Here is a 23,137-nt window from a genome sequence, read left to right as displayed (position 1 = left end):
GGGGTGATGGGTGAACCGGACTGGGTGTGAGTTAGGACACGGGGCAGTGAGCACAGGGGGTGATGGGTGAACCGGACTGGGTGTGAGTTAGGACACGGGGGCAGCGAGCACAGGGGGTGATGGGTGAACGGGACTCGGTGTGAGTTAGGACACGGGGGCAGCGAGCACAGGGGGTGATGGGTGAACGGGACTCGGTGTGAGTTCGGACACGGGGCAGCCGAGTTTTGGATGAGCTCAAGTTTATGAAGGGTGGGAGGTTGGCCAGGGGAGCGTTGGAATAACCGAGTCTGGAGGTAACTAAGGCACGGATGAAGAATCAACATTTGTTGCATAAACTGGGCTTGTTGTCCCTTGAGTATGGAAGATTGAGGGGTGATATGATTGCGGTGTTTATAAAATGTTAAAAGGATTCGATGGGGTAGATATGGAGAAACTTTCCTCTGATGGGGAATCAAGAGCGAGGGGAAATCATCTTAAAATTAGAGCTCGGCCATTCAGGAGTGAAATCAGCAAGCACTCTTTCACACAAAGGGTCGTGGAAACCTGGAAAACACTCTCTTTCCCTCCCCACCTCGCAAAAGGCTGTGGATGCTGGGGGTCAGTTGGCACTTTCAAGACTGAGGTCGATAGATTTTTGTTCGGGAGGGGTATGAAGGGATATGGAGCAAAGATGGGTAAATGGAGTTGAGTGACTGATCTGCCGTGATCTAATTGAATGGCGCCCGTCTGCCAAAGCTCGATCGCTTTGCTGGGATTGGAGCAGAGCGAAGTGAGAATATATTGGGGGAAAAATTCGGTAGCGCCCCGTTTGGGGCACCATTATCGGCCGTGCGCAAAGTTTAGCGCCTGGCGCTATTTATCGCCTCCGACGGCAAACTTGGCTTTTATCGCCCCGGAGGTGATTGGAGCGCTAAATCAGGCGCTACACACCTCTCTTAAGGCGCAAAGGCCGAGGAGCGAGGCGTTACCTCAGAGCGCTGGCGAAGCTCATGTGATGTCAGTCAGCGATGGAACACAGACACACTGGTGCCGGCCAGTTCTTAAAGGGGAGTTCTGACGAAAGGTCATCGACCTGAAACGTTAACTCTGTTTCTCGCTTCACAGATGCTGCCTGACCTGCTGAGTTTCTCCAGCATTTTCTGCTTTTATCTTAAAGGTGGGGGGGGGTTGATTTTGCTCTCCATCCACATCCTGCTCATTGCAGCCTTGAATCTCAGCCTGGAGAGACCTGTGCATCAAATCTGCTGGAAAGAACAATGGAGAGGCCCAGGGAAAGAGCTGAGTGCAGCCCCCACAGTCTCTTCTAAATCGATACAAGGAAGGGTGAATCAAAATGAACCTGCAAAGTGCTGCTCAGTACTCAAAACTCCTTCACACCGCGTTGAATCTCTCCAGAAGCCCCTCTCTCTCTCTCTCTCTCTCAGAATGCGTGGTGCAAAAATGTCACCAACAAAAAAAGGCAGGAAGCGGTCGCCTTTAAATAACGCTCCCCCAGTCCCTTCCTGACTGCAAAACGCTCCCCTCAACCTGTCGTTGCTAGCGGCAGGCGGTAAGGCAGGGGGCGCCACTCAATATCCGGACCGGGGCGCTGCGCACTCGACTGACGTCACGATCTGCCGGCGCAGGAGGTCGTGGCGGTAGTGTTTAGCGCCGCCACAAAATGTCTAGTTAATTTCGCGAGCGGCGCAAACATCGCCGCGCCCGGGCGCTAGTTGCTTTGCGCCCTCTTAAGGCGCTAACGGGAGGTGCAAACAACTGAATTTTTCCCCCTATAGTCGCTAATGTTGCTGGTTGTTTTCTTGCAGGAGGCGCTGGATGTTTACAAAGAGACGGTTTGGCTGTACCTGCGAAAGGGGAAGCATTACGTGAACACACAGTGCCACGGGCTGGAGCCCTGGCAAATTATCGCCATCACCGCTCTGACTACTCTGCTGCTAGTGTGGCTGCATGGGTTCCTATTCCAACAGCAAAGTAAGTGAGACTTGTGTTTAAACCCCTTGAATGAGGAACTGCAACAACACGAGTTTTTAAAATAAAGAAGAAATAACTCTCATATTTATACAGCGCCTTTCACAACCTCAGGACGTCCCAAAGTGCTTTACAGCCAATGAAGTACTTTTTGAAGTGTAGTCACTGTTGTAATGTAGGAAATGCAGCAGCCAATTTGTGCACAGCAAGCTCCCACAAACAGCAATGTGATAATGGCCAGATAGTGATGTTGGTTGAGGCATGAATATTGGCCAGGGCACCAAGGCACCCTGCTCTGCGTAATGCTCTGTAGATTCGTGTCCATCAAATATTAGATGACTTACCTTGTATAAAGCACTAACCATAATGTATTTTCTTAAAGTGTAAAAAAAAAGTATGCAGAAACAGAAAGAAAGCCAGTCATTTTCTGCCGTTTTTTTCTGACCTTGCGATAGCCAAGGAGCGGAATGAAGCAGTTGCCAATCGAAATTAAACTTCCAACAGCAGCAGGAATTAGTAATTGGCCATTAATAGCCCTTTGATGTGTTTACTTGGACCACAGGGAGTACCTGAAGCAGTGAGGTTAGAGTGAAAGATCACAGCTGCGTTTCGGACAGTGCTACAGCAGATCAGCAAGTTCACCGTAAACAGTATTTCAGCCGTCCTTGAATAAGTCACTTTGTGATTTGGAAAAGGGTGTGTTTATTTTCTAATTTCCGAGGTTTAAAAGTTTCATATAAATCTTTCCGCAGGTATTTCCTCGCGACTTAGAAAGTTCTTTTTCAGAATCGTAAGGAAATTGCCGTACCTGGCTGCCTCAGTGAGTAACCTTTTTTCTTTCTAACAAGCCACCATTTCATTGTAATAAGCAAGGGGTAGGCGTGGATTTTTACATTCGAACATGGGATGGAGATTTCCTCCGTACATTTTGAGTGCTTGCTTCATAACCCACTCCCCTGCTGAGGGGACAGACGACCAATTTCTCGATCCTAGCCCATGTCCCTCTGATTGGGAAGGTAAGCTGTGAGGAGGACACAGAGGGATATAGACAGGATACGTGAGTGGGCAATAAGGTGGCAGATGGAGTATAATGTGGGGAAATGTGAGGTTATTCACTTTCGTAGGCAGAATAGAATATTTTTTAACTGGTGAGAAACTATTAAATGTTGGTGTTCATGAAGAGAGATTGAGTAGAATGGGCCTATAATTTCTGGAGTTGAGAAGAATGAGAGGTGATCTCATTGAAACATATAAGATTCCAAGGGGGATTGACGGGCTAGATGCAGAGAGGTCATTTCCCCTGGTTGGAGAATCTAGGACTACGGGTCACGGTCTCAGGATAAGGGGTCAGCCGTTTAGAACTGAGATGAGGAATTTCTTCACTCGGAGGGCTGTGAATCTTTGGAATTCTTCATCCCAGAGGGCTGTGAATGCTGAGTCGTTGAGTATATTCAAGGCTGAGATCGATAGATTTTTGGACTCTAGGGGAATCAAGGGATATGGGGATCAGGCGGGAAAGTGGAGTTGAGGTCAAAGATCAGCCATGATCTTATTCAATGGCGGAGCAGGCTCGAGGGGCCGAATGGCCAACTCCTGCTCCTAATTCTTATGTTCCTTATCCAGTTGGATATTACGGAAAACCATTGCGAGTTGACTTGAGCTCCGATTTAAAAGAAAGAAAGACTTCCATTTATACAGTGCCTTTCGTGACCTTAGGATGTCTCAAAGTGCTTTACAGCCAATGAAGTACTTTTAATGTAGGGAAACATGGCAGTCAATTTGCGCACTGCAAGGTCCTACAAACAACAATGAGGCAATGACCAGATAATCTGTGTTGGTGTTCATTGAGGGATAGATTATGACCAGGACACCGGGGAGAACTCTTCGAAATACAGGAAACTTTTTTTTATCCGGCACGGACGGGACCGACGTGGTGCCGGTTCATCAAAAATTCCGGATAACCGAACGCTATAGTAAAAGATACGGAGAGCTGACAGCTCCGTATAAAGCAACAAACCCTGTTGCTTAGCAACAGGTTCAGAACAATGGCCACAAGTTCCAAGCGTCTCTGTAGCTTAGCAACAGCTGCAGCCACACCCTTGCACAGCAACAGATGGAGGAAGGCAAGTAATAAAAGTTACCTGAACCTACTCCTGAATTTTGCCGGTTAACCGAGATTTCCGGTTATTTAGGTGCCGGTAAATCGAGAGTTTCCTGTAGTGCCATGGGGTCTTTTACGTCCACCTGAGCGAGCAGACGGGGCCTCGGTTTAACGTCTCATCCGAAAGACGGCAGCACTCCCTCAGCACTGCACTGGGAGTGTCAGCCTAGATTTTGTGCTCCAGACTTTAGAGTGGGACTATGAACCCACAACCTTCTGATTCGAAGATGAGAGTGTGAGCCACGGCTGACGCATGTATTATTTTTAAACTTAACCCCTCCCTTCCCTTTGGCAGGAATTTCTCTCCAATCCTGGATGAGCTCCAGATGTGCCACTTAGTCGATATATGATAGGCGCCCGAGCACTATTGTTGACATTTTTCTGGGGAGGAAAAATCTAAAGGGAGCTGACGCAGTCTCCTTGGAAAGATGAACTCTCCTCGGAGCCTTTGTGTTTGATGTCCTTGTGGAATTCAAACTCTCTAACAAAGCCTCTGAGCCGTGCATGCTTGTTTTTCAGTGTACGTGACTGATTTTAAAATCTCTTATTCCTCCTTGAATACATCGATCTCCCGCACTTTGAACTTTGCTCCTCAACTCTTGGGAGTTGTGTACTGTTGTTACAAACCTTTTCAACATTAATAGAAGATAAAAATGTTAAAACCGTAAGCGCATTTCTGAATAATAGTTGTACTTGTGCAGCGTGGGCTTTTTCTTTTTAAGGTATGAACACATTCACAGAAAGATTTCAGGCAACTGGAGGAGGTTGGAAGCTTTTGGATGCCCCGGGGGGGGGGGGGGGGGGGGTGGGGTTGGGCTTGCAGTGTGATCGATACAATAATTGTAAAGTTTATCGGAGATTATTTTTTGCACTGATGCAGAGTGCGCAGTTGATCATTAATCATATAATCTTGCAGCACAGAAGGAGGCCATTCGGCCCGTCGTGCCTGTGCCGGCTCTTTGAAGGAGCTGTTCAGTTTAGTCCCACACCCCAACCTTTTCCCCATAGCCCTGCTTATCTTCAAATACATGTCCAATTGCTTTCTAAAATTTCCTATAGAATCTGATTCCACCACCCTTTCAGGTAGTGCGTTCCAGATCTAAACAACCCTCTGTGTGGAAAAAAACTTCTCCTCGTTTCCCGTCTAGTTCTTTTGCCAATTATTTTAAATCTGAGCTCTGGTTACCGACCCACTTGCCAGTTCCTCCCCACTTGCTTTGTCAAAACCCCTCATAATTTTGAACACCTCTATTAGGTCTCCCCTTAACCTTCCCTGCTCTTAAGAAAGAAAGACTTGCATTTCTATAGCGCCTTTCACGACCACTGGACGTCTCAAAGCGCTTTACAACCAATGAAGTACTTTTGAAGTGGAGGCACTGTTGTAATGTGGGGAAGCAATATTGAAAACAATCCCAGCTTCTCCGATCTCCACATAACTGAAGTCCCTCATCCCTGGTATCCTGCTGGTAAATCTCCTCGACACCCTCGCCAAGGCCTTGACATTCTTCCGAAAGTGTGGGGCCCAGAATTGTACACAATACTCCAGCTGAGGCCTAACCAGTGAATGTTTAGCATGACTCCCTTGTTTTTGTATGCAATGCCCCAATTTACAAAGCCATGCAAGATTTGTGATTATGCACCCCCAGGTCCCTCAGCTCTTGCACCCCCCCTCGAAATAGTACCATTTAGATTATTCTGCCTCTCCGTGTTGTTCCTCCCAAAGTGCATCACACTTCTCTGCATTAAATTGCATCTGCTGTGTGTCTGCCCATTTCACCAAACTGTCCATGTACTCCTGAAGTCTGCTACTATCCTGTTCACTATTTACTACGTTGCCAAGTTTTGTGTCATCCGCAAACTTTGAAATTGTGCTCCCTGTACCCAAGTACTGGTCATTTATATATAACACTGATCTGGGAGAGTGAAGGAAGGACTATGCTCCACACCATTAATTTAATTATTTTTGATTGCGTGTATCTATCAACGCGAGGTGCTGGGGATGGAATAACAGCATACGAGCCCACAAAAAAAGATGGACAGGAGAAGACTCTCTGGTCCATCCAGCCTGTCCCATATAATTGTGCTGTCTTGAGCATCGCGATATGGACACTCCCCACCCGGAGCCACGTGATGTCCTGGGAGCGGCGGAAAAACAGATTAAAAAAAACCCAGGCCAATTAGGGGAGGGAAAAAATCTGGTAAATTCCTCTCCGACCCCCTTGGGTGATTGAAACTAGTCCAGGAGAGCACCTTGACCTTTATTGCAAAGTATAAAAGTAGGGAAGTCCTGCTACAACTGTACAGGGCGTTGGTGAGACCACACCTGGAGTACTGCGTACAGTTTTGGTCTCCTTATTTAAAGAAGGTTATATTTGCATTGGAGGCAGTTCAGAGAAGTTTCACGAGGTTGATTCCGGAGGTGAAGGGGTCATCTTATGAAGAAAGCTTGAGCAGGTTGGGCCTATTCTCATTGGAGTTTAGAAGAATGAGGGTATCTTATTGAAACATATAAGATTCTGAAGGGGCTTGACCGGGTAGATGCAGAGAGGATGTTTCCCCTCGTGGGGGAATCTAGAACTAGGGGGCATAATTTCAGAATAAGGGGGCACCCTTTTAAATCGGGAATGAGGAGGAATTTCTTCTCTCAGAGGGTCGTGAATCTTTGGAATTCTCTTCCCCCAGAGAGCTGTGGAGGCTGGGTCATTGAATATATTTAAGGTGGAGATAGACAGATTTTTGAACGATAAGGGAGTCGAGGGTTATGGGGAGCGGGCAGGGAAGTGGAGTTGAGGCCAAGATCAGATCAGCCATGATCTTATTGAATGGCGGCGCAGGCTCGAGGGGCCAAATGGCCGACTCCTGCTCCTACGTCTTATGCTTGTGTTGACGCTGATTAATGTTACATGGCGATGTTCCCCGTGAGCTGCGCTTTGTTCTGCGTGGCCTGTTTCTTTTAACGCGCGGTCCCTTTAAATTTCTGTGCCCGCGCAGTATCCGCGATTTAAAAGCCTGTGAGCGGCCTGCGCGCGACCTCTGAGATTGTCGCGCACCTTTAGCGGGTACATGGTACCTTGTACCGTGAGGATCTCCGCCCCAGCCAGAAGCAGGTCCAGCTCGCGCTTGAAGGACGCGTGAGCAATGTGGGTTCGTTGCCGAGTGAAGCTTCCTCTTTTCTGACCCCTGACATAGAAACATAGAAGATCGGAGCAGGAGTAGGCCATTCGGCCCCTCGAGCCCGCTCCACCATTCAATGAGATCATGGCTGATGATCCAAATTCAGTACCCTGTCCCTGCTTTCTCCCCATATCCCTTGATCCCTTTAGCCTTAAGAAATATATCTAACTCCTTGAATATATTTAATGAATTGGCCTCTACTGCCTTCTGTGGTAGAGAATTCCACAGGTTCACCACTCTCTGGGTGAAGAAATTCCTCCTCATCCCTGTCCTAAATGGCTTACCCCTTATCCTTAGACTGTGACCCCTGGTTCTGGACTCCCCCGCCATCGGGAACAGCCTTCCTGCATCTAGTCTGTCTAGACCTTCCCACCTGTGAACAGCATTCCCTTGTTGCCAGTGCGACGTTTCTGCTTTGCACACGAGCAGTGAGGTGAATAACCACAGAGGCTTCTAGCACAAGAGGAGGCCCTTTGGCACAGCTGTGCCCGCGCTGACTCTCGGCCATCCTCAACTAGCTCCACTAGCTCTGCCCACAGTCCTGCATCCTCGTCCTCTTCAAATGTTTATCCACTTTCTTTCCTTAAAAGATGCAGTGGTCTCTGCCTCACGCGCATCCTGCGGAGAAACATTCCATGCTCCAACAATTCTCTACATAAAGCAACAGGCCAGGCTTGTCATGTTTGTGTGTTCGTTCTGTGTTTTGACAGCTGTGACTGTGTTTGACTGCATGCTGTATATTAAGGGGGACAAACCCCATTTAAAAAATATTTTTTAACCCACTCGAATCAATACGGTGAAAGTATCGTGATTGTACTGTTTTTCAAAAAAAAAAGGGACACAAAAGTTCATTATCCCAACTCGCAGTGTGGCTGATTCTGAAGCGCTTGCTGTAGTGAGGCGGAGGGCAATGTGGCTTTGGCAGTTTTTCATATCCGCATTTGTGTGTCTGTGAAAGCGGACTTCACTCTGCATTGCAACACTCTGGCTTGGCTCCTTGGATTGCGTCCAAGTCTGTATCGGGGGCAGAGTTTGGAGCTGATCTGTTGCTGAATGCTGATTTAGACCAGGAAATACTTCATACTAATTGGTGTTTTTTTTAAAAAGAAAAGATTTCACAAATGCTTCATCGCTGAAGAGTGATTTAAAAAAAAAAAGAGGCACATTCCGACCGACATGCTACCAAAATCCTGTTATGGGAACCCGATCTTTTTTTAAAATCTCAATCCTTTGCACTTCATTGGTTCTGGCAAAGTTGGTAGCAAATGGAAACCGTTCCCAATCGGTGTCTTTTTAAAAAAAAAAAAAAAACAGAACAAAAATTAAACTTGCAGTTGTAATCAAAGAATTGCATTCTCGTAGGCTGGCCAATTCCAGCTTGGTGAAATATCAAATGGGTGCAGGGATCCAGGTCGGCGGAAACTCTGCTGACGCGCATCGTGCTCGCGGTGCGTGCGCCTGAATGTGGCAGCACGTCTAACACCTTTGACACACTCCGTCAACAGATACAGAAACAACTTGACAAGGCGCTGGATGACCTTTCCATGAGCGTCTTGACCCTGAAGGATGGAATGACGTACGTCACGGCCTTGCCCGCACGTGGGTTGGCGGAGTCCGAGCTATTAGTAAAGCTTAAAGACTACAGCACAATGGGTAAATTAACATTATTGTAACTTGAAAGTTTCTTTTAATTCTTTCTTATTCCGCCGTACCAATGAAAGACACTCTGGTGAGCTTGACTCACTGTATCTTGTACGCGGGTAAATTGTGCTTGTAGATTTGCGCTGGCATGTATGCAGAAGACTTCTCCAATTCTGGCCTCTTGAGCATCCCCGATTTTCATCGCTCCACCATTGGCAGCCTTGCCTTCAGCCGGCAAGGCCCTAAACTCTGGCATTCCCTCGCTAAATCTCTCTGCCTCTCTCCTCCTATAAGACGCTCCTTAAAACCTACCTCTTTGACCAAGCTTTTGGTCACCTGTCCTAATATCTCCCTGTGGCTCGGTGTCCAATTTTGTCCGCTAATCGCTCCTGTGAAGCGCCTTGGGACGCTTTACGTCAAAGGCGCTATATAAAATGCAAGTTGTTGCTGTTGTGCAGTGCTGGCTCTCAATTCTGCATTGCTTTTTATAACAACCCGTTTATTGCACTGAAACTCCTAACCCCGAACAAAGCATGACGTAAGAAAACTACTAGGCACTTGGTCTAAGCGTTAAACAAAGCTTTAATCACCTGTTTTACAACATGGAGGTCTAGTTGTGTCCTTCACTAGTTCCTGTTAAAGAATGTCCTGAGCAAGCTGGGCCCGTGCCCGAGTATTTATACTCTCCCTGGACAGCACCACCAGCAGGCCGCCCAGTATTATTTCATAAGTCATTTCCATGTGACTGACAAGATTCATGTCAAAGCAAATTTTCATATTTATTTTGTGACGGCAAAGTTGAGTGTTTCTGGGCTGCAGCACCTGAACTAACCGACCTTGTGTTCAGACGTGGCCTTGGTGGAAACTCCCCATTCTTCAAGTTGAACATTTGGTGCGTTCTTTGATGAAATGTGCCGTTCTTGGGCTCACATTCCACCGCTTTCCACTGTAGAAGTGACTCTGCCAGTGAAAAGAACTGTAATCGCTTAGAATTGCCGCAGTAAATCGAGAGCAGACTCTTTGCCGTCGCAGCTCAGCTGATTCGTGCAGTGAGTAGCTTGTTCCACAGTGGAATCCCAGATTCGGTCCTTGCTCCGCTCGGCGTTACCCGATCTTGGTTAAAAACCTGCAGTGCAGAATAAAGCCTTCACTGTGTCGAGAGGCGTGTATCTGATCCACCTGCATCTTGTATTTTGCAGGAGAAGTACAGTGGGAGAAAGGGCAAGTGTCTGGGACCGTGTACAGTGGTGAGGAGCAACTCACAAAGCTGATGGTGAAGGTAGGAAGTGACTCGATGTGGCTTTATCGTTAAAAAAAAAAAAAAAAAAAATGATCCAATTCTGATTTACAGAAATTCTTGCTCTTCCCCCCCCCCCCCCCCTCGCATCCTAATAATTTTTTTTTAAGCCCCCGTCCCTTTGTTTTCCTTTCCTTGGCCAGCCCACTGTTCTTGATGTGGTCAATGCCAGCGTAACACCAGCTGTCTGGGCCCATCCTCGGCCCCAACACAGTGAGGAAACCTCCAGCCCTTGCAGCAGTTTCTGAGATCTTGCAGTTGGCAGCAGAGCATGGGCAAGATGCGAGCATGTTGTTGCAAGATGGTTTTGAGTATATTGACTCAAGTGAGGGGTCCTAATCCTGGTATCACTTCCAGACCATTAGCACGTAGCTGATTACAACTTCTCGGTGAAAAAAGAGGAACTTGGACACATTTTAATAGTTAGTTCTCCATTTTTAGTTTCAGTAACACGTAGCCTACATGAAACTTTTAACAACATTGGGACTTCCCGAAGGTGTAGAAACACAAAGCATTTCACAGCTGTTGAATCACCTTTGAAGCGTAGTCACTGTTGTTATGCAGGCAAGCAAAACTGCTGATATGTGCACAGCAAGCTCCCACAAACAGCAATGAGACCAAGGAGCTAAAAAGGTGGATCGGGCCTCAGCTTAAAAGCCTCCTTCGAGAAGCAGCAGCTTTCAAAATGCTGCACTCCCTCAGTACTGCACTGAAGTGTCGTACCCGCCCCATCACCAAGACCGCCTACTTCCATCTCTCTAACACTGCCCCAGCCTCAGCTCATCTGCCTTTGCTATCTCTCGATTTGACTATTCCAACGCTCTCCTGGCCGACCTCCCATCTTCTACCCTCCGTAAACTTCAGCTCATCCAAAACTCAGCTGCCCTGTGTCCTAACTCGCACCGAGCCCCATTCACCCGTCTCCCCCTGTGCTCGCTGACCTACACTGGCTCCCGGTCCGGCAACGCCTCGATTTTTAAAATTCTCATCCTTGTTTTCAAATCCGTTTTGTCTACCTGCGTGGGCCTCGGTTTACCGTCTCATCCGAAAGACGGCATCTCCGACAGTGCAGCACTCGCTCAGCACTGCACTGGGAGTGTCAGCCTAGATTTTGAGCTCAAGTCTCTGGAGTGGGACTTGAACCCACAACCTTCTGACTCCGAGGTGAGGGTGCTGCCCACTAAGCCACGGCTGACACTCAAACCGTTAAATGGAAGTGCACTCCATAATGCTGATTTGGGATGATGGGGGAACTGGTGCAATGTTTTGCAGTCATCTTCAGACCGCTGGAAATCTGAAATCGAAGGAGAAAATGCTGGAAACACTCAGCAGGTCAGGCAGCGTCTGTGGAGAGAGACACTGAGGTAACGTTTCAGGTTGATGAGCTCCCATCAGAACTGGAAGATGTTGGAGAGTTCCCTGGCTTTGTACTTGCTTATAAACAGTTAAATCCCTGGCTTCTTCCAGTTCTGATGTTTGATCTGTGCTAAAACAAACATGTTAGGATCTCCTTTTGTGGTCCGTTTGTAAAGAAAAATTGTTTTAGTTGGAATTAAAAACACGGGAAGTTTCTTTTCATCGACTCTGAGGAAACTTGTTTGTCTTTTGATTGCTCCTGAGTCACAATCAGCCTCTTATCACCTCACCTGTGCTTTTATTTATATTGGCGTTAAGGACCTAGATAGGATTCTTCAGGGGGGCAATAATGAGGCCTTCTTTTCTTCTTAGGCAGTCCCTCGGAACCGAGGATGACTTGCTTCCACATTAAAAATGAGCTGTCAGGTGACTGATGAGTCCAATGCGGGACCTACAGTCTCTGTCACAGGTGGGGCAGACGGTGGGTGGGGTGCTTGGGTTGACGCGCGCTCCTTGCGCTGCCTGCGCTTGGCTTCCGCTTGCTCCCAGCGAAGAGACTCGGTGTTCGGCGCCTTCCCGGATGCTTCTCCTCCACTTTGTGCGGTCTCAGGCCAGGGATTCCCAGGTGTCGGTGGAGATGTTACACTTTTTCAAGGAAGCTTTGAGGGTGTCCTTGAAGCGTTTCCTCTGCCCACCTGGGGCTCTCTTGCCGTGCCGGAGCTCCGAGTAGAGCGCTTGTTTTGGGAGTCTCGTATCGGGCATGCAGACAATGTGACCCGTCCATTGGAGCTGATCGAGTGTGGTCAAAGCTTCGATGCTGGGGATGTTGGCCTGAGCGAGAACACTGACGTTGGTGCGCCTATCCTGCCAATGGATTTGCAGGATCTTGCGGAGGCAGCATTGGTGGTACCTCTCCAGTGCTTTGAGGTGCCTGCTGTACATGGTCCGTACAGCAGGGCGGGTATTGTTGTGTCCGTGTATAATAAGACACAGACTGCAGGAGAACGGTACAACAGGTGTTTACTCAACGTGGCTCACACTGGAACTGATCTGTACAGATTACTACTCAGTGCTATATACAGGTGTGGTCACTGCCGGTACTGCAGTATACATGAGCTGTAAAAGATAGTTCCCCCCTTAAAGGTATATACATTACAGGTATCGCTGCTGCTCTGTAGACCATGAGCTTAGTGCCGGGTTTGAGGTCCTGGTCTTCAAACACTCTCTTCCTCAGGCGACCGAAGGCTGCACTGGCACACTGAAGGCGGTGTTGGACTTCGTCATCGACGTCTGCCCTTGTTGACAGTAGGCTCCCAAGGTATGGAAAGTGGTCCACGTTGTCCAAGGCCTTGTTGTGGATTTTGATAATCGGGGGCAGTACTGTGTGGCGGGGGCAGGTTGGTAGAGGACCTTTGTCTTACGGATGTTTAGTGCAAGGCCCATGCTCTCATACACTTCGGTGAAGGTGTTGACGATGGTTTGGAGTTCGATCTCCGAGTGAACGCAGACACAAGCGTCGTCTGCGTACTGTAATTCGACGACGGAGGATGGGACGACCTTGGATCTGGACTGGAGGCGACGGAGGTTGAACAGTTTCCCGTTTGTTTTGTAAATTAGCTCCACTCCAGTGGGGAGCTTACTGAGGGTGAGATGGAGCATTGCAGCAAGGAAGATTGAGAAGAGCGTTGGTGCGATGACACAGCCTTGCTTGCCCCCGGTCCGTACATGAATTGGGTCTGTGGTGGAACCGTTGGTCAGGATCACGGCTTGCATGTCGTCGTGAAGCAGGCGGAGGATGTTGACAGTTCACTCGTCAATGTACTAACGCGCTGTTACTTGACAGTTTAAATTCCAGGATGGTGCTGCTCCCACCCCCGCCCCCCCCCCAGGCCACTCTGCCAGGTTCGCCATCCCACCCCTTGTTGCCCCCCGCCCCCCCCCCCCCCTCCAGTCAGACGCTGGGCAGGAGTCGGGGAATCTTGTGCTGGTTCCTGAATCTGTGAAGAAGTAGTTCTCACCAGTGAAGCCAACTGAGCCGCACGTGTCAGACACGCGATATAATGTGAAGGGCTCCCTACTATCGAGAGTTGCGAGGGTTGATGCAGGAAGAGCACAAGGGCCATTTTGAAAACCAAACCTTTTCTTTGGGGTTCGTGAAGAAAGAACAAACTGGCATTTCTCCAGCGTCTTTCACCACCTTGGGACGTCCCAAAGCGCTTCCTAGCCAATGAAGTACTTTTGAAGCACGGTCACTGCCATAAAGTAGGGAATTGCAGCAGCCAATTTGCACACAGCAAAGTCCCACAAACAGCAATGAGATAAATGAGCAGATAATCTAAGTCAGAAGGCTGTGGGTTCAAGTCACACTCCAGAGACTTGACGTAATCCAGGCCAACACTCCCAGTGCAGTACTGGGGGAGTGCTGCACTGTCGGAGGGGCAGTACTGAGGGAGTGCTGCACTGTCGGGGGGCAGTACTGAGGGAGCGCTGCACTGTCGGAGGGGCAGTACTGAGGGAGTGCTGCACTGTCGGGGGGCAGTACTGAGGGAGTGCTGCACTGTCGGAGGGACAGTACTGAGGGTGCGCCGCACTGTCGGAGGGGCAGTACTGAGGGAGCGCTGCACTGTCGGAGGGGCAGTACTAAGGGAGCGCAGCACTGTCGGAGGGGCAGTACTGAGGGAGCGCAGCACTGTCGGAGGGGTAGTACTGAGGGAGTGCTGCACTGTCGGAGGGACAGTACTGAGGGTGCGCCGCACTGTCGGAGGGGCAGTACTGAGGGAGCGCTGCACTGTCGGAGGGGCAGTACTAAGGGAGCGCAGCACTGTCGGAGGGGCAGTACTGAGGGAGCGCAGCACTGTCGGAGGGGCAGTACTGAGGGAGTGCTGCATTGTCGGAGGGACAGTACTGAGGGAGCGCAGCACTGTAGGAGGGGCAGTACTGAGGGAGCGCCGCACTGTCTGAGGGACAGTACTGAGGGAGTGCTGCACTGTCGGAGGCACCGTCTTTCGGCTGAGAGGTTAAACCGAGGCCCCGTCTGCCCCCTTGGCGGGACGTAAAAGATCCCATGGCATTATTTGAAGAGGAGCCAGGGGAGTTCTCCCTGGTGTCCTGGACAATATTTTATGCGTTCAAGGGGAAGCAAGATCAGCACATGAGGGAGAAAGGAATGGAAGGATGTGTTGCTAGGGTGAGACGAAGAGGGGTGGGAGGAGGCTCGTGTGGAGCCTAAACACCGGCACGGAGCAGTTGGACCGAATGGCCTGTTTCTCTCCTGTAAATACTTTTCAACTTTGTAATAAATTATCTGAAATCTGCTAACCCGGTTGCATTTTGTTTTTTTCATGGCTTATTTCTGAACACCCACTTTGTTTTCAGGTTTATGGAGACTTTGCTTGGAGTAACCCGCTCCACCCAGACATCTTCCCTGGCGTGCGGAAGATGGAGGCTGAGGTTGTTCGGATGGCTTGCACTCTCTTCCATGGGGGACCAGACTCCTGCGGGACGGTAGGTGGACCTCGCCTTCCTTACTTGGGAACGTAGGAACGAGGAGGAGGCCATTCAGCCCCTCGGGCCTGCTATGCCATTCAAAAGGCTAGTTTTCGCAGTGCAGACGATCAATGGCACGATGGCAACAGCTTGGGAGAGCAGGAGAGCAAAGCAAACTGAGTGTGGCTCAGAGATGGGGAGGGCAAGTTAAGTCGAGCCACAGAATTACAGGCAGGGGACCTGGTCAAAAATGCGATAAACTGAGATATCACATACATTAAGGGCAGGATTTTCATTGGGCCGTGGAGGTGAGATTGGAGGCGTGTGGTGGGTTAAAATCCTGAAATCGGGGGGCACGAACCCAACCTGCCTCCATGCCAGTTTCAAAGGAGGCGGGTACTTGCCCCGCGCTGGGACCCGCCTCCCTGAGGCGGGAAGGGATTAGTGCCAATTAACTGCCTGTTAACAGGTAGTTAACAGGCAGTTTTTGGCCTAATCCCTATTTTCATTCTTGAAGTGTGGGATTCCTGACGGCTCCAAACCACGCCAAGTTAGCGAGGCGGACCGTCTGGCTGAAGGGCTTGGAGGGGTCGAGATGTCCGGTGTTCAGGTGAGTGGGTGCATGAGTGCAGAGATAAGTGTGTTTGGTGTGTTTAAAGTGTTTAAAGAAGTTTTACTTACCTTTACAGGCTTCCTTCCTTCAGGTCTCGGGAGTCCCTCATCTCACCGGCACAGAAAGCAGAATGGCTGCGAGCTGTCAAAAGTTGCAGCATTCAGCTTTCTGTTCTGGAGAGATCTCTAAATCAGCCTGAGAGGAAGGAATTAACTTAGTGTACAGATTGTCAGTGTTTGACAGCTTCAAAGAGCTGTCAAACGCTGATATTTCATCTGTCAAAAGCTCTTGACAGATGAAATATCAATCTGTGACGTCACCTGTTGCCGGGTGGCCCTTAATTGGCCTGCTGAGCTCGCTGGGCGGACTCAACAAGGTCAATCAAGTGAAAATCGCATGGGCTGGCCACAACTCGATGGAGGCGGGACTACAACCCCAAAAGTTGTAGTCCCGCCGTCTCAATGAAAATCCAGCCCTAAGACTCCACCAATAATCTACCAGATAAAAATTCATATTTTTAAACAGAAATGATAAATGATTGAGTAAATGGGCCACGTTTTTAACAAGTTAAATGCCTTCAGAAAGGCATCTCTTGTGTTTAGCAACAGGAGGAGGCCATTCAGCCCCTTGATCCTGGTCGGCCATTCAATCAGATCATGGCCGATCTGTACCCCAACCTCCATTTACCAGCGTTTGCTCCATTTCCCTTGATGCCCTTACCCAACATTAAATCTATCGAAATAACAACAGAAAACGCTGGAAAAACTCAGCAGGTCAGGCAGCATCCGTGGAGAGAGAAACGGAGTTAATGTTTCAGGTCGAAAACCCTTCGTCAGAACTGAAATCGATCTCGGTCTGGAAAGCTCCAGTTGACCCCCAGCATCTACAGCCTTTTGGAGCAGAGTTTTCCAGATTTCCACTACCCTGCGTGTGGAAAAAGTGCTTCCTGGTTCCACTCCTGAATGGCCTGGCTCTAATTTTAAGAACATGTCCTTTTTGTTTTTGATTCCCCCCCACCAGAGGAAATAGTTTCTCTGTATCTAGAATGATACAGCACAGAAGGAGGCCATTCGGCCCATTGTGCTTGTGCCGGCTCTTTGGTAGAGCTGTCCAATTAGTCCCACTCCCCCTGCTCTATCCCCATAGCCCTGTAATTTTTCCCATCAAGTATTTAGCCAATTCTCTTTTGAATGTTACGAGAGAATCTGCTTCCACCACCCTTTCAAGCAGTGTGTTTCAGATCACAACAACTCGCTGTGTTAAAAAAAAAGTTTCCTCATGTCGCCTCTGGTTCTTTTTAACCTTCAATCTGTATCCTCTGGTTACCAACCCTCCTGCTACTAGAAATAGTTTCTCCTTATTTACTCTATCAAAACCCTTCATGATTATAATCTCCTCTTAGCCATCTCTGCTCTAGGGAGAACAACCCCAGTCTCTCCACATCCCTGGTAGCATCCTAGTAAATCTCCTCTGCACTCTCTGTAAGACCTTGACATCCTTCCTAAAGTATGGTGCCCAGAATTGAACACATCTGCCGTATCACATCCTTTTAATGTTTTGAACACCTCGATTGGATCACCCCCTCAATCTCCAATACGCGAGGGAATACACATCCTGTGTGGCCTGGATCTACATTCCAGCGGTTATTAATGTGACATACTAAGCCCCCTGCCCCAGAGTGTAAAAATGGAAAGTTGTACAAATGTCTTGCCCACAATTCCAGGGAGAGCTTGGATCTCATCGGGCCATGTGGGAGTGAGGGGTTTCGTGCCCCAAGTTGGACAAGAAGAGCTAGTAAAATCCTGTGCTTCCAAAGCAAGAGAATTGAATTTGTATTGTAGAAGATACTGAGAGCCAAGAATTAAACGGGTGTAAACGGTCACGGCGCCCCACTGTGACTCACGGTGCGTGAAACTCTGTTGAGTGATGCGATAGGGCACTCTATTGAGGCAGACCTGGTCATTTTGTCATTTAAAGTATCACTGAGGCTGAAATTCTGCCAAATTTCGGAAGAAGCAGATGTGAGTTTAAAAAAAAAAAAACACATTTCAGGTTAATCCCAAATAATTACAACAGGTTGCTGTACAGAATGAATATGACGAGGGTAGATGTGACTTGACAAACAGAACATGATGCGATGTGCAGCCTTTGAACTGTCCTATCATTTATGAAGTATCTGGTTCCTGAGAGATAAGTTATCGGCCAAATAATGCTGATCAAATATAAAATCGCTACATTGCACGTTACCTTTGACCAGCGATGAGCCCTCTAATCTGCAAGGCACCGCGCGGGCCGCTCACAAACTTTTCCGTTTGAAATACCGCGCATGCGCTGACATTTAAAGGGACCGTGCGTTGAAATAAACAGGCCGCGCACAGCATCAGAGGGAACGTTGGTGGTCAGTAAGTTTGGGTTGTTGTCGGCAGTTTTGAGGCTGATAGCGCTCTTAACTTGACTATTTAGTCATAGTCATAAAGGCACAGAAGGAGGCCATTCGGCCCATCGAGTCCGTGACGGCTCTCTGTGTAGAGCAATCCAGTCAGTCCCATTCCCCCGCTCTATCCCCGTAGCCCTGCAAGTTTATTTCCCTCAAGTGCCTATCCAGTCTCCCCTTGAAAACATTGAGTGTCTCCACTTCCACCACTTCGTCTGCAGCGAGTTCCAGGTCATCACCACTCGCTGCGTAAAAAAGTTTTTCCTCACATCCCCCCTGTATCTCTTGCCCAAAACCTTAAGATCTGTAGCCAAGATTAGTGAAGATGGGAGTTTTCTCCCCCCATCCCCCACCCTACCCCATGCATTCGGCCTTGAGGGCTCAGGTATCTTGTTAGTCAATCAGGACGTTGATTGCTGGCCAAAGGTAACGTGCAATGTAACAATTTTATATTTTATCAGCATTATTTTGCTGATAACGTTTATCTCTCAGGAACCAGATACTTCATAAATGATAGGACAGTTCAAAGGCTGCACGTCGCATCATGTTCTGTTAGTCAAGCCACATCTATCCTCATAATTTATCACATTGCTCGACAGAATGAATATTAAAGGCACTTTTTACAACAACTTGCATTTATATAGCGCCCTTAACGTAGTGAAACGCCCCAAGACGCTTCACAGTAACGTAATCGGACAACATTTTGAGACACATATTAAGATATTGAGACAGGTGACCCAAGGGTTGGTCAAAGAGGTAGGTTTTAAGGAGGGGAGAGAGGTGGAGGGGTGTAGGGAGGGAACTCCAGAGCTCACGGGCTAGGCTGCTGAAGGCACGGCTGCCAATGGTGGAGTGATTAAAATTGGGATGTGCAAGGGGCCAGAATTGGAAGAGCGCAGAGATCTTGGTGGTGGGGGGTGTGTGTGGGGTGGTTGCAGAGATGGGGAGGGGCGAGGCCATGGAGGGATTTCAACACAAGGACGAGAATTTTAAATTCAAGGCGTTGCCGGCCCGGGAGCCAATGTAGATCAGCGAGCACAGCGGCTGATGGGTGAACGGGACTCGGTGCGAGTTAGGATACGGACAGCAGAGTTTTAGATGAGCTGAAGTTTACGGAGAGTGGAAGGTGGGAGGTGGGCCAGGAGAGCGTTGGAATGGTTGAGTCTGGAGGTAACAAGATGGTACCAACTCTCGATATCTGGGTCCTGCTTGGGGCAGTGTTCAAGAGAAACTAATGGCACCAAAGCGCCAGGCTTTCCTGGGTCTCCTGACCTGCCTCTGGTCTCCCCGCCCCTTCAGCTCTGTGACTGACCTGTGAACAAGCCAATGGAATTTTTGAAATTTTGCGGTGCCGATACTTCGGCCAGTGTTGCGTTCACGGCCATCAAGGTGGCACCGCCTGGTTGGGTGCCAGCTGACACTTGAACACACCATTAGCGGAGAGAGAATGCCTGCAGGTCACCCCTGCAGAACCGGTCTCCACTGAAATGAAATGGAAAGTGTGCTGGGCTCAACTGCAGTCAAGTCATTCCCACATGATTTCATGACTGATGTCTGGAAGCAATTTTTCACCTAAATGTGATTAACACTTGGAATCTGGTTAGGATAGTGGAAGCGAAGACATTGGAATCATTGAGTTCGATGCTGTGATGAGGGTGATTGGAGGCTCCTGGGCTGGAGGAGCTTGATGGGCTGAATGGACTCCCTCATCTGTACCTGCCTTGTGTGAGCTCGAAGTCGGAGGCTTCTTATCTATTTTTGCGCAGTAATTTAATTTTTTTCACTTCGTTGATGGGATGTGGGCGTCGCTGGCAAGGCCAGCATTTATTGCCCATCCCTAATTGCCCTCGAAGGTGGTGGTGAGCCGCCGCCTTGAACCACTGCAGTCCTTGTGGTGAAGGTACTCCCACAGTGCTGTTGGGGAGGGAGTTCCAGGATTTTGACCCAGCGACGATGAAGGAACGGCGATATATTTCCAAGTCAGGATGGTGTGTGACTTGGAGGGGAACTTGCAGGTGATGGTGTTCCCGTGCGCCTGCTGCCCTTGTCCTTCTAGGTGGAAGAGGTCGCGGGTTTGGGAGCTGCTGACGAAGAAGCCTTGGCGAGTTGCTGCAGTGCATCTTGTAGATGGTACACACTGCAGCCACGGTACGCCGGTGGTGGAGGGAGTGAATGTTTAAGGTGGTGGATGGGGTGCCAATCAAGTGGGCTGCTTTGTCCTGGATGGTGTCGAGCTTCTTAAGTGTTGTTGGAGCTGCACTCATCCAGGCAAGTGGAGAGTATTCCATCACACACCTTACTTGTGCCTCGTAGATGGTGGAAAGGCTTTGGGGAGTCGGGAGGTGAGACACTCTCCGCAGAATACCCAGCCTCTGACCTGCTCTTGTGGCTGCAGTATTTGTGGCTGGTCCAGTTAAGTTTCTGGTCAATGGTGACCCCCCAGGATATTGATAGGGGATTCGGCAATGGTAATGCCATTGAATGTCATGGGGTGGTGGTTAGACTCTCTTGTTGGAGATGGTCATTGCCTGGCACTTGTGTGGCGCGAATGTTACATGTCGCTCAGCTGAGGGAGGGCGGTAGGTGGTAATCAGCAGCAGGTATCCTTGCTCATGCTTGGCCTGAAGCCATGAGACTTTGTGGGGTCCGGAGTCAATGTTGAGAACTCCCAGGACCACTCCCTCCCGACTGTAGGCCACTGTGCCGCCTCCTCTGGTGGGCCTGTCCTGTCGGTGGGACAGGACATTCCCAGGAATGGTGATGGAGGGGTCTGGGACATTGGCTGGGGCCTCTGAGTGGGGCACGAGATCTTCAAACAGAAACTGGAGAAGAGGTGTTGCTTTTGGGCCATTTTAATCCCAAGATTCCTGATCTTGGGGTCTTGGTTACTCGCGTCTTTTGCTAAAAAGGCAGCTGACATAATCCAAACCAGATTAAAATAAGAGCGGCCCAATTGTCTTGATACCCATCAGGAAATTCGCTTTGCAAAAGCATTCCCAGGCCTACATCCGAAGAACAGCTGAGGCATTTATTTGGCAGGGGTATGGAATAGATTTATACAACACAGAAGGAGGCCATTCGGCCCATCGTGCCTCTTTGAAAGGGCTGTCCACTTAGTCCCACTGCTCCTCCAGCTCTTTCCCCATACCTCTGCAAATTGTCCCTTTTACCATATATATGATCAATGTTCCCCCGACAGCGTGTGGCCGCGCACCAATCGCGAGGTCCCACGCAGGCCGCTCACCAGCTGCCGCCACTGGATGAGACACAGCGCAGCAAATTTAAAGGGGCCGCGCTCGGAGAAAACCAATTCGAGGGAGTATTGCGTATGATCCCATGTGGTTTCAGTGTACAGAGAGTCCATACTGTGATTATTGAAGCCTCGGCGCCTTGCTGACTTGAGATTCCATTGCCAAGTTGTGCATTAAGGAAGGAAGCTTTATGGTAAGGAGCTGCTGTCAGATCCTGACTGAAGGCTGGTCAGCTTGCCTTGGTACTTTAGGCCGCTGTGCAGTCGATAGCAGTGTCGCGATTGGCTATCAAAAGCATCGTGAAACTTTGTTCACATTGAAAGCATTGATTTTTATAATGCGAGCATTTCAGCCCAGGGATCTTGGGTACTGCTAGTGCGGTCGATTGCTACCGTTAAGAATAGCGTTTAGCTACTACTGAAAGAAAACTATCTGGGAATGATGGTAGACACAACATTTCACAAGTCCAGTCATTGCAGAACACCAACCAATAATAACAGAATGTAACCAAATCGGTTGAGTACAAGTCTGAGGCTGCCCTGCTGAATATGTACATTTATTATAGTGAGGCCGTGGGCAGTTCCTGTCACCAGGGGGAGGTCCCAAACACGGTGGCAGTGTAAAGAAGGAAACCTTTCCACAGAATCTTCAGCCTCGACAAGGACCTTCTAGAGGTGTAGAAGATGCTCAATAGTATAGGAACACTATTTAAAGTGAAACAGACTACAGGACAAGGGTATAAAGGATGATACCAGAACTTAAGGAAAGATTGAACAGGCTGGGGCTTGTTTCGCTAGAAAAGAGAAAGCTGAGTGGTGACTCGATTTAAAGGTCTTCAAAATTATGAAGGGGTTTGATTGGGTAGACGTGGAGGAGATGTTTTCACTTGTGGGGGAGACCAGAACAAGAGGCTATATAAATATGAAATAGTCACTAATAAATCCAACAGGGAATTCAGGAGAAACTTCTTTACCCAGAGAGTGGTGAGAATGTGGAACTCGCTGCCACAGGGAGTGGTTGAGGCGAATAGTATAGATACATTTAAAGGGAAGCTAGATAAACACATGAGGGAGAAAGGAATATGCTGATAGGGTGAGATGAAGAGGGGTAGAAGGGGGCTCATGTGGAGCATAAACACCGGCACGGACCAGTTGGGCTGAATGGCCTGTTTCTGTGCTGTAAATTCTGTGTATTAAAAATGGTTGAAGATATGTTCATGACTGATGCCTGGAAACAATTTTTCACCTAAATGTGATTTAATATTTGGAATCTGGTTCGGATAGTGGAGGCGAAGACTTTGGAATCATTGAGTTCGATGCTGGGAAGCGGGTGATTGGAAGCTCCTGGGCTGGAGGAGCTTGATGGGCTGAATGGACTCCCTCATCTGTACCTGCCTTGTGAGCTCGCAGTCCGAGGCTCGTTGACATTGTCTCTTTTTATAGTTCAGCGAATATTTTTGCGCAGCTGCAAATCTGGAGGTCCCGTGCAGGCCGCTCAATGCGGGGGGAAACCGTGCACGTGTGGTAATTTGAATGGGTCGCGCAGCTCCTTAAAGGGGCCGTGCACCCAAAAAAATTATCAGGCACCTTGACGGTGACGGTGTTTGTTTCAGCAATCGGTCCTTGGCGTGGTTTAAAAAAAAAAAACCCTCCAATTTGTACACACGTCTTCTCCTTCATCATGGGCTAATTGACCTTTCACAGAAGACAGACATTTTCAACACCAATTCCTGGCAGCCTAGTGAGAAGGTTTGGCT

The 23,137-nt window shown here is 48.8% G+C and overlaps 1 protein-coding gene across 3 annotated transcripts in view; it reads left to right on the top strand.

Annotated features, from left to right (window-relative positions):
• Positions 1 to 23,137, top strand: part of sgpl1 (sphingosine-1-phosphate lyase 1) — a 77,827-nt gene that overhangs the window by 19,040 nt on the left and 35,650 nt on the right. For 2 of the 3 annotated variants that reach the window (XM_085970685.1, XM_085970684.1), the window contains exons 2-6: positions 1,806 to 1,971; positions 2,721 to 2,788; positions 8,809 to 8,956; positions 10,144 to 10,223; positions 14,973 to 15,101. In XM_085970685.1, the coding sequence (XP_085826811.1) occupies positions 1,806 to 1,971; positions 2,721 to 2,788; positions 8,809 to 8,956; positions 10,144 to 10,223; positions 14,973 to 15,101 (591 nt within the window). The remainder of the gene's footprint in view (positions 1 to 1,805; positions 1,972 to 2,720; positions 2,789 to 8,808; positions 8,957 to 10,143; positions 10,224 to 14,972; positions 15,102 to 23,137) is intronic. The other variant, XM_085970686.1, reaches the window with a different exon arrangement.

The sequence above is a fragment of the Somniosus microcephalus genome, chromosome 29 (assembly GCF_052327205.1).
Source record: "Somniosus microcephalus isolate GS21.2 chromosome 29, FLI_Smic_1.0, whole genome shotgun sequence".
In the NCBI taxonomy this organism is placed as follows: domain Eukaryota; kingdom Metazoa; phylum Chordata; class Chondrichthyes; order Squaliformes; family Somniosidae; genus Somniosus; species Somniosus microcephalus.
The sequence above is the reverse complement of the archived record's forward strand: the minus strand, read 5'-3'. Positions and strand labels throughout refer to the sequence as shown.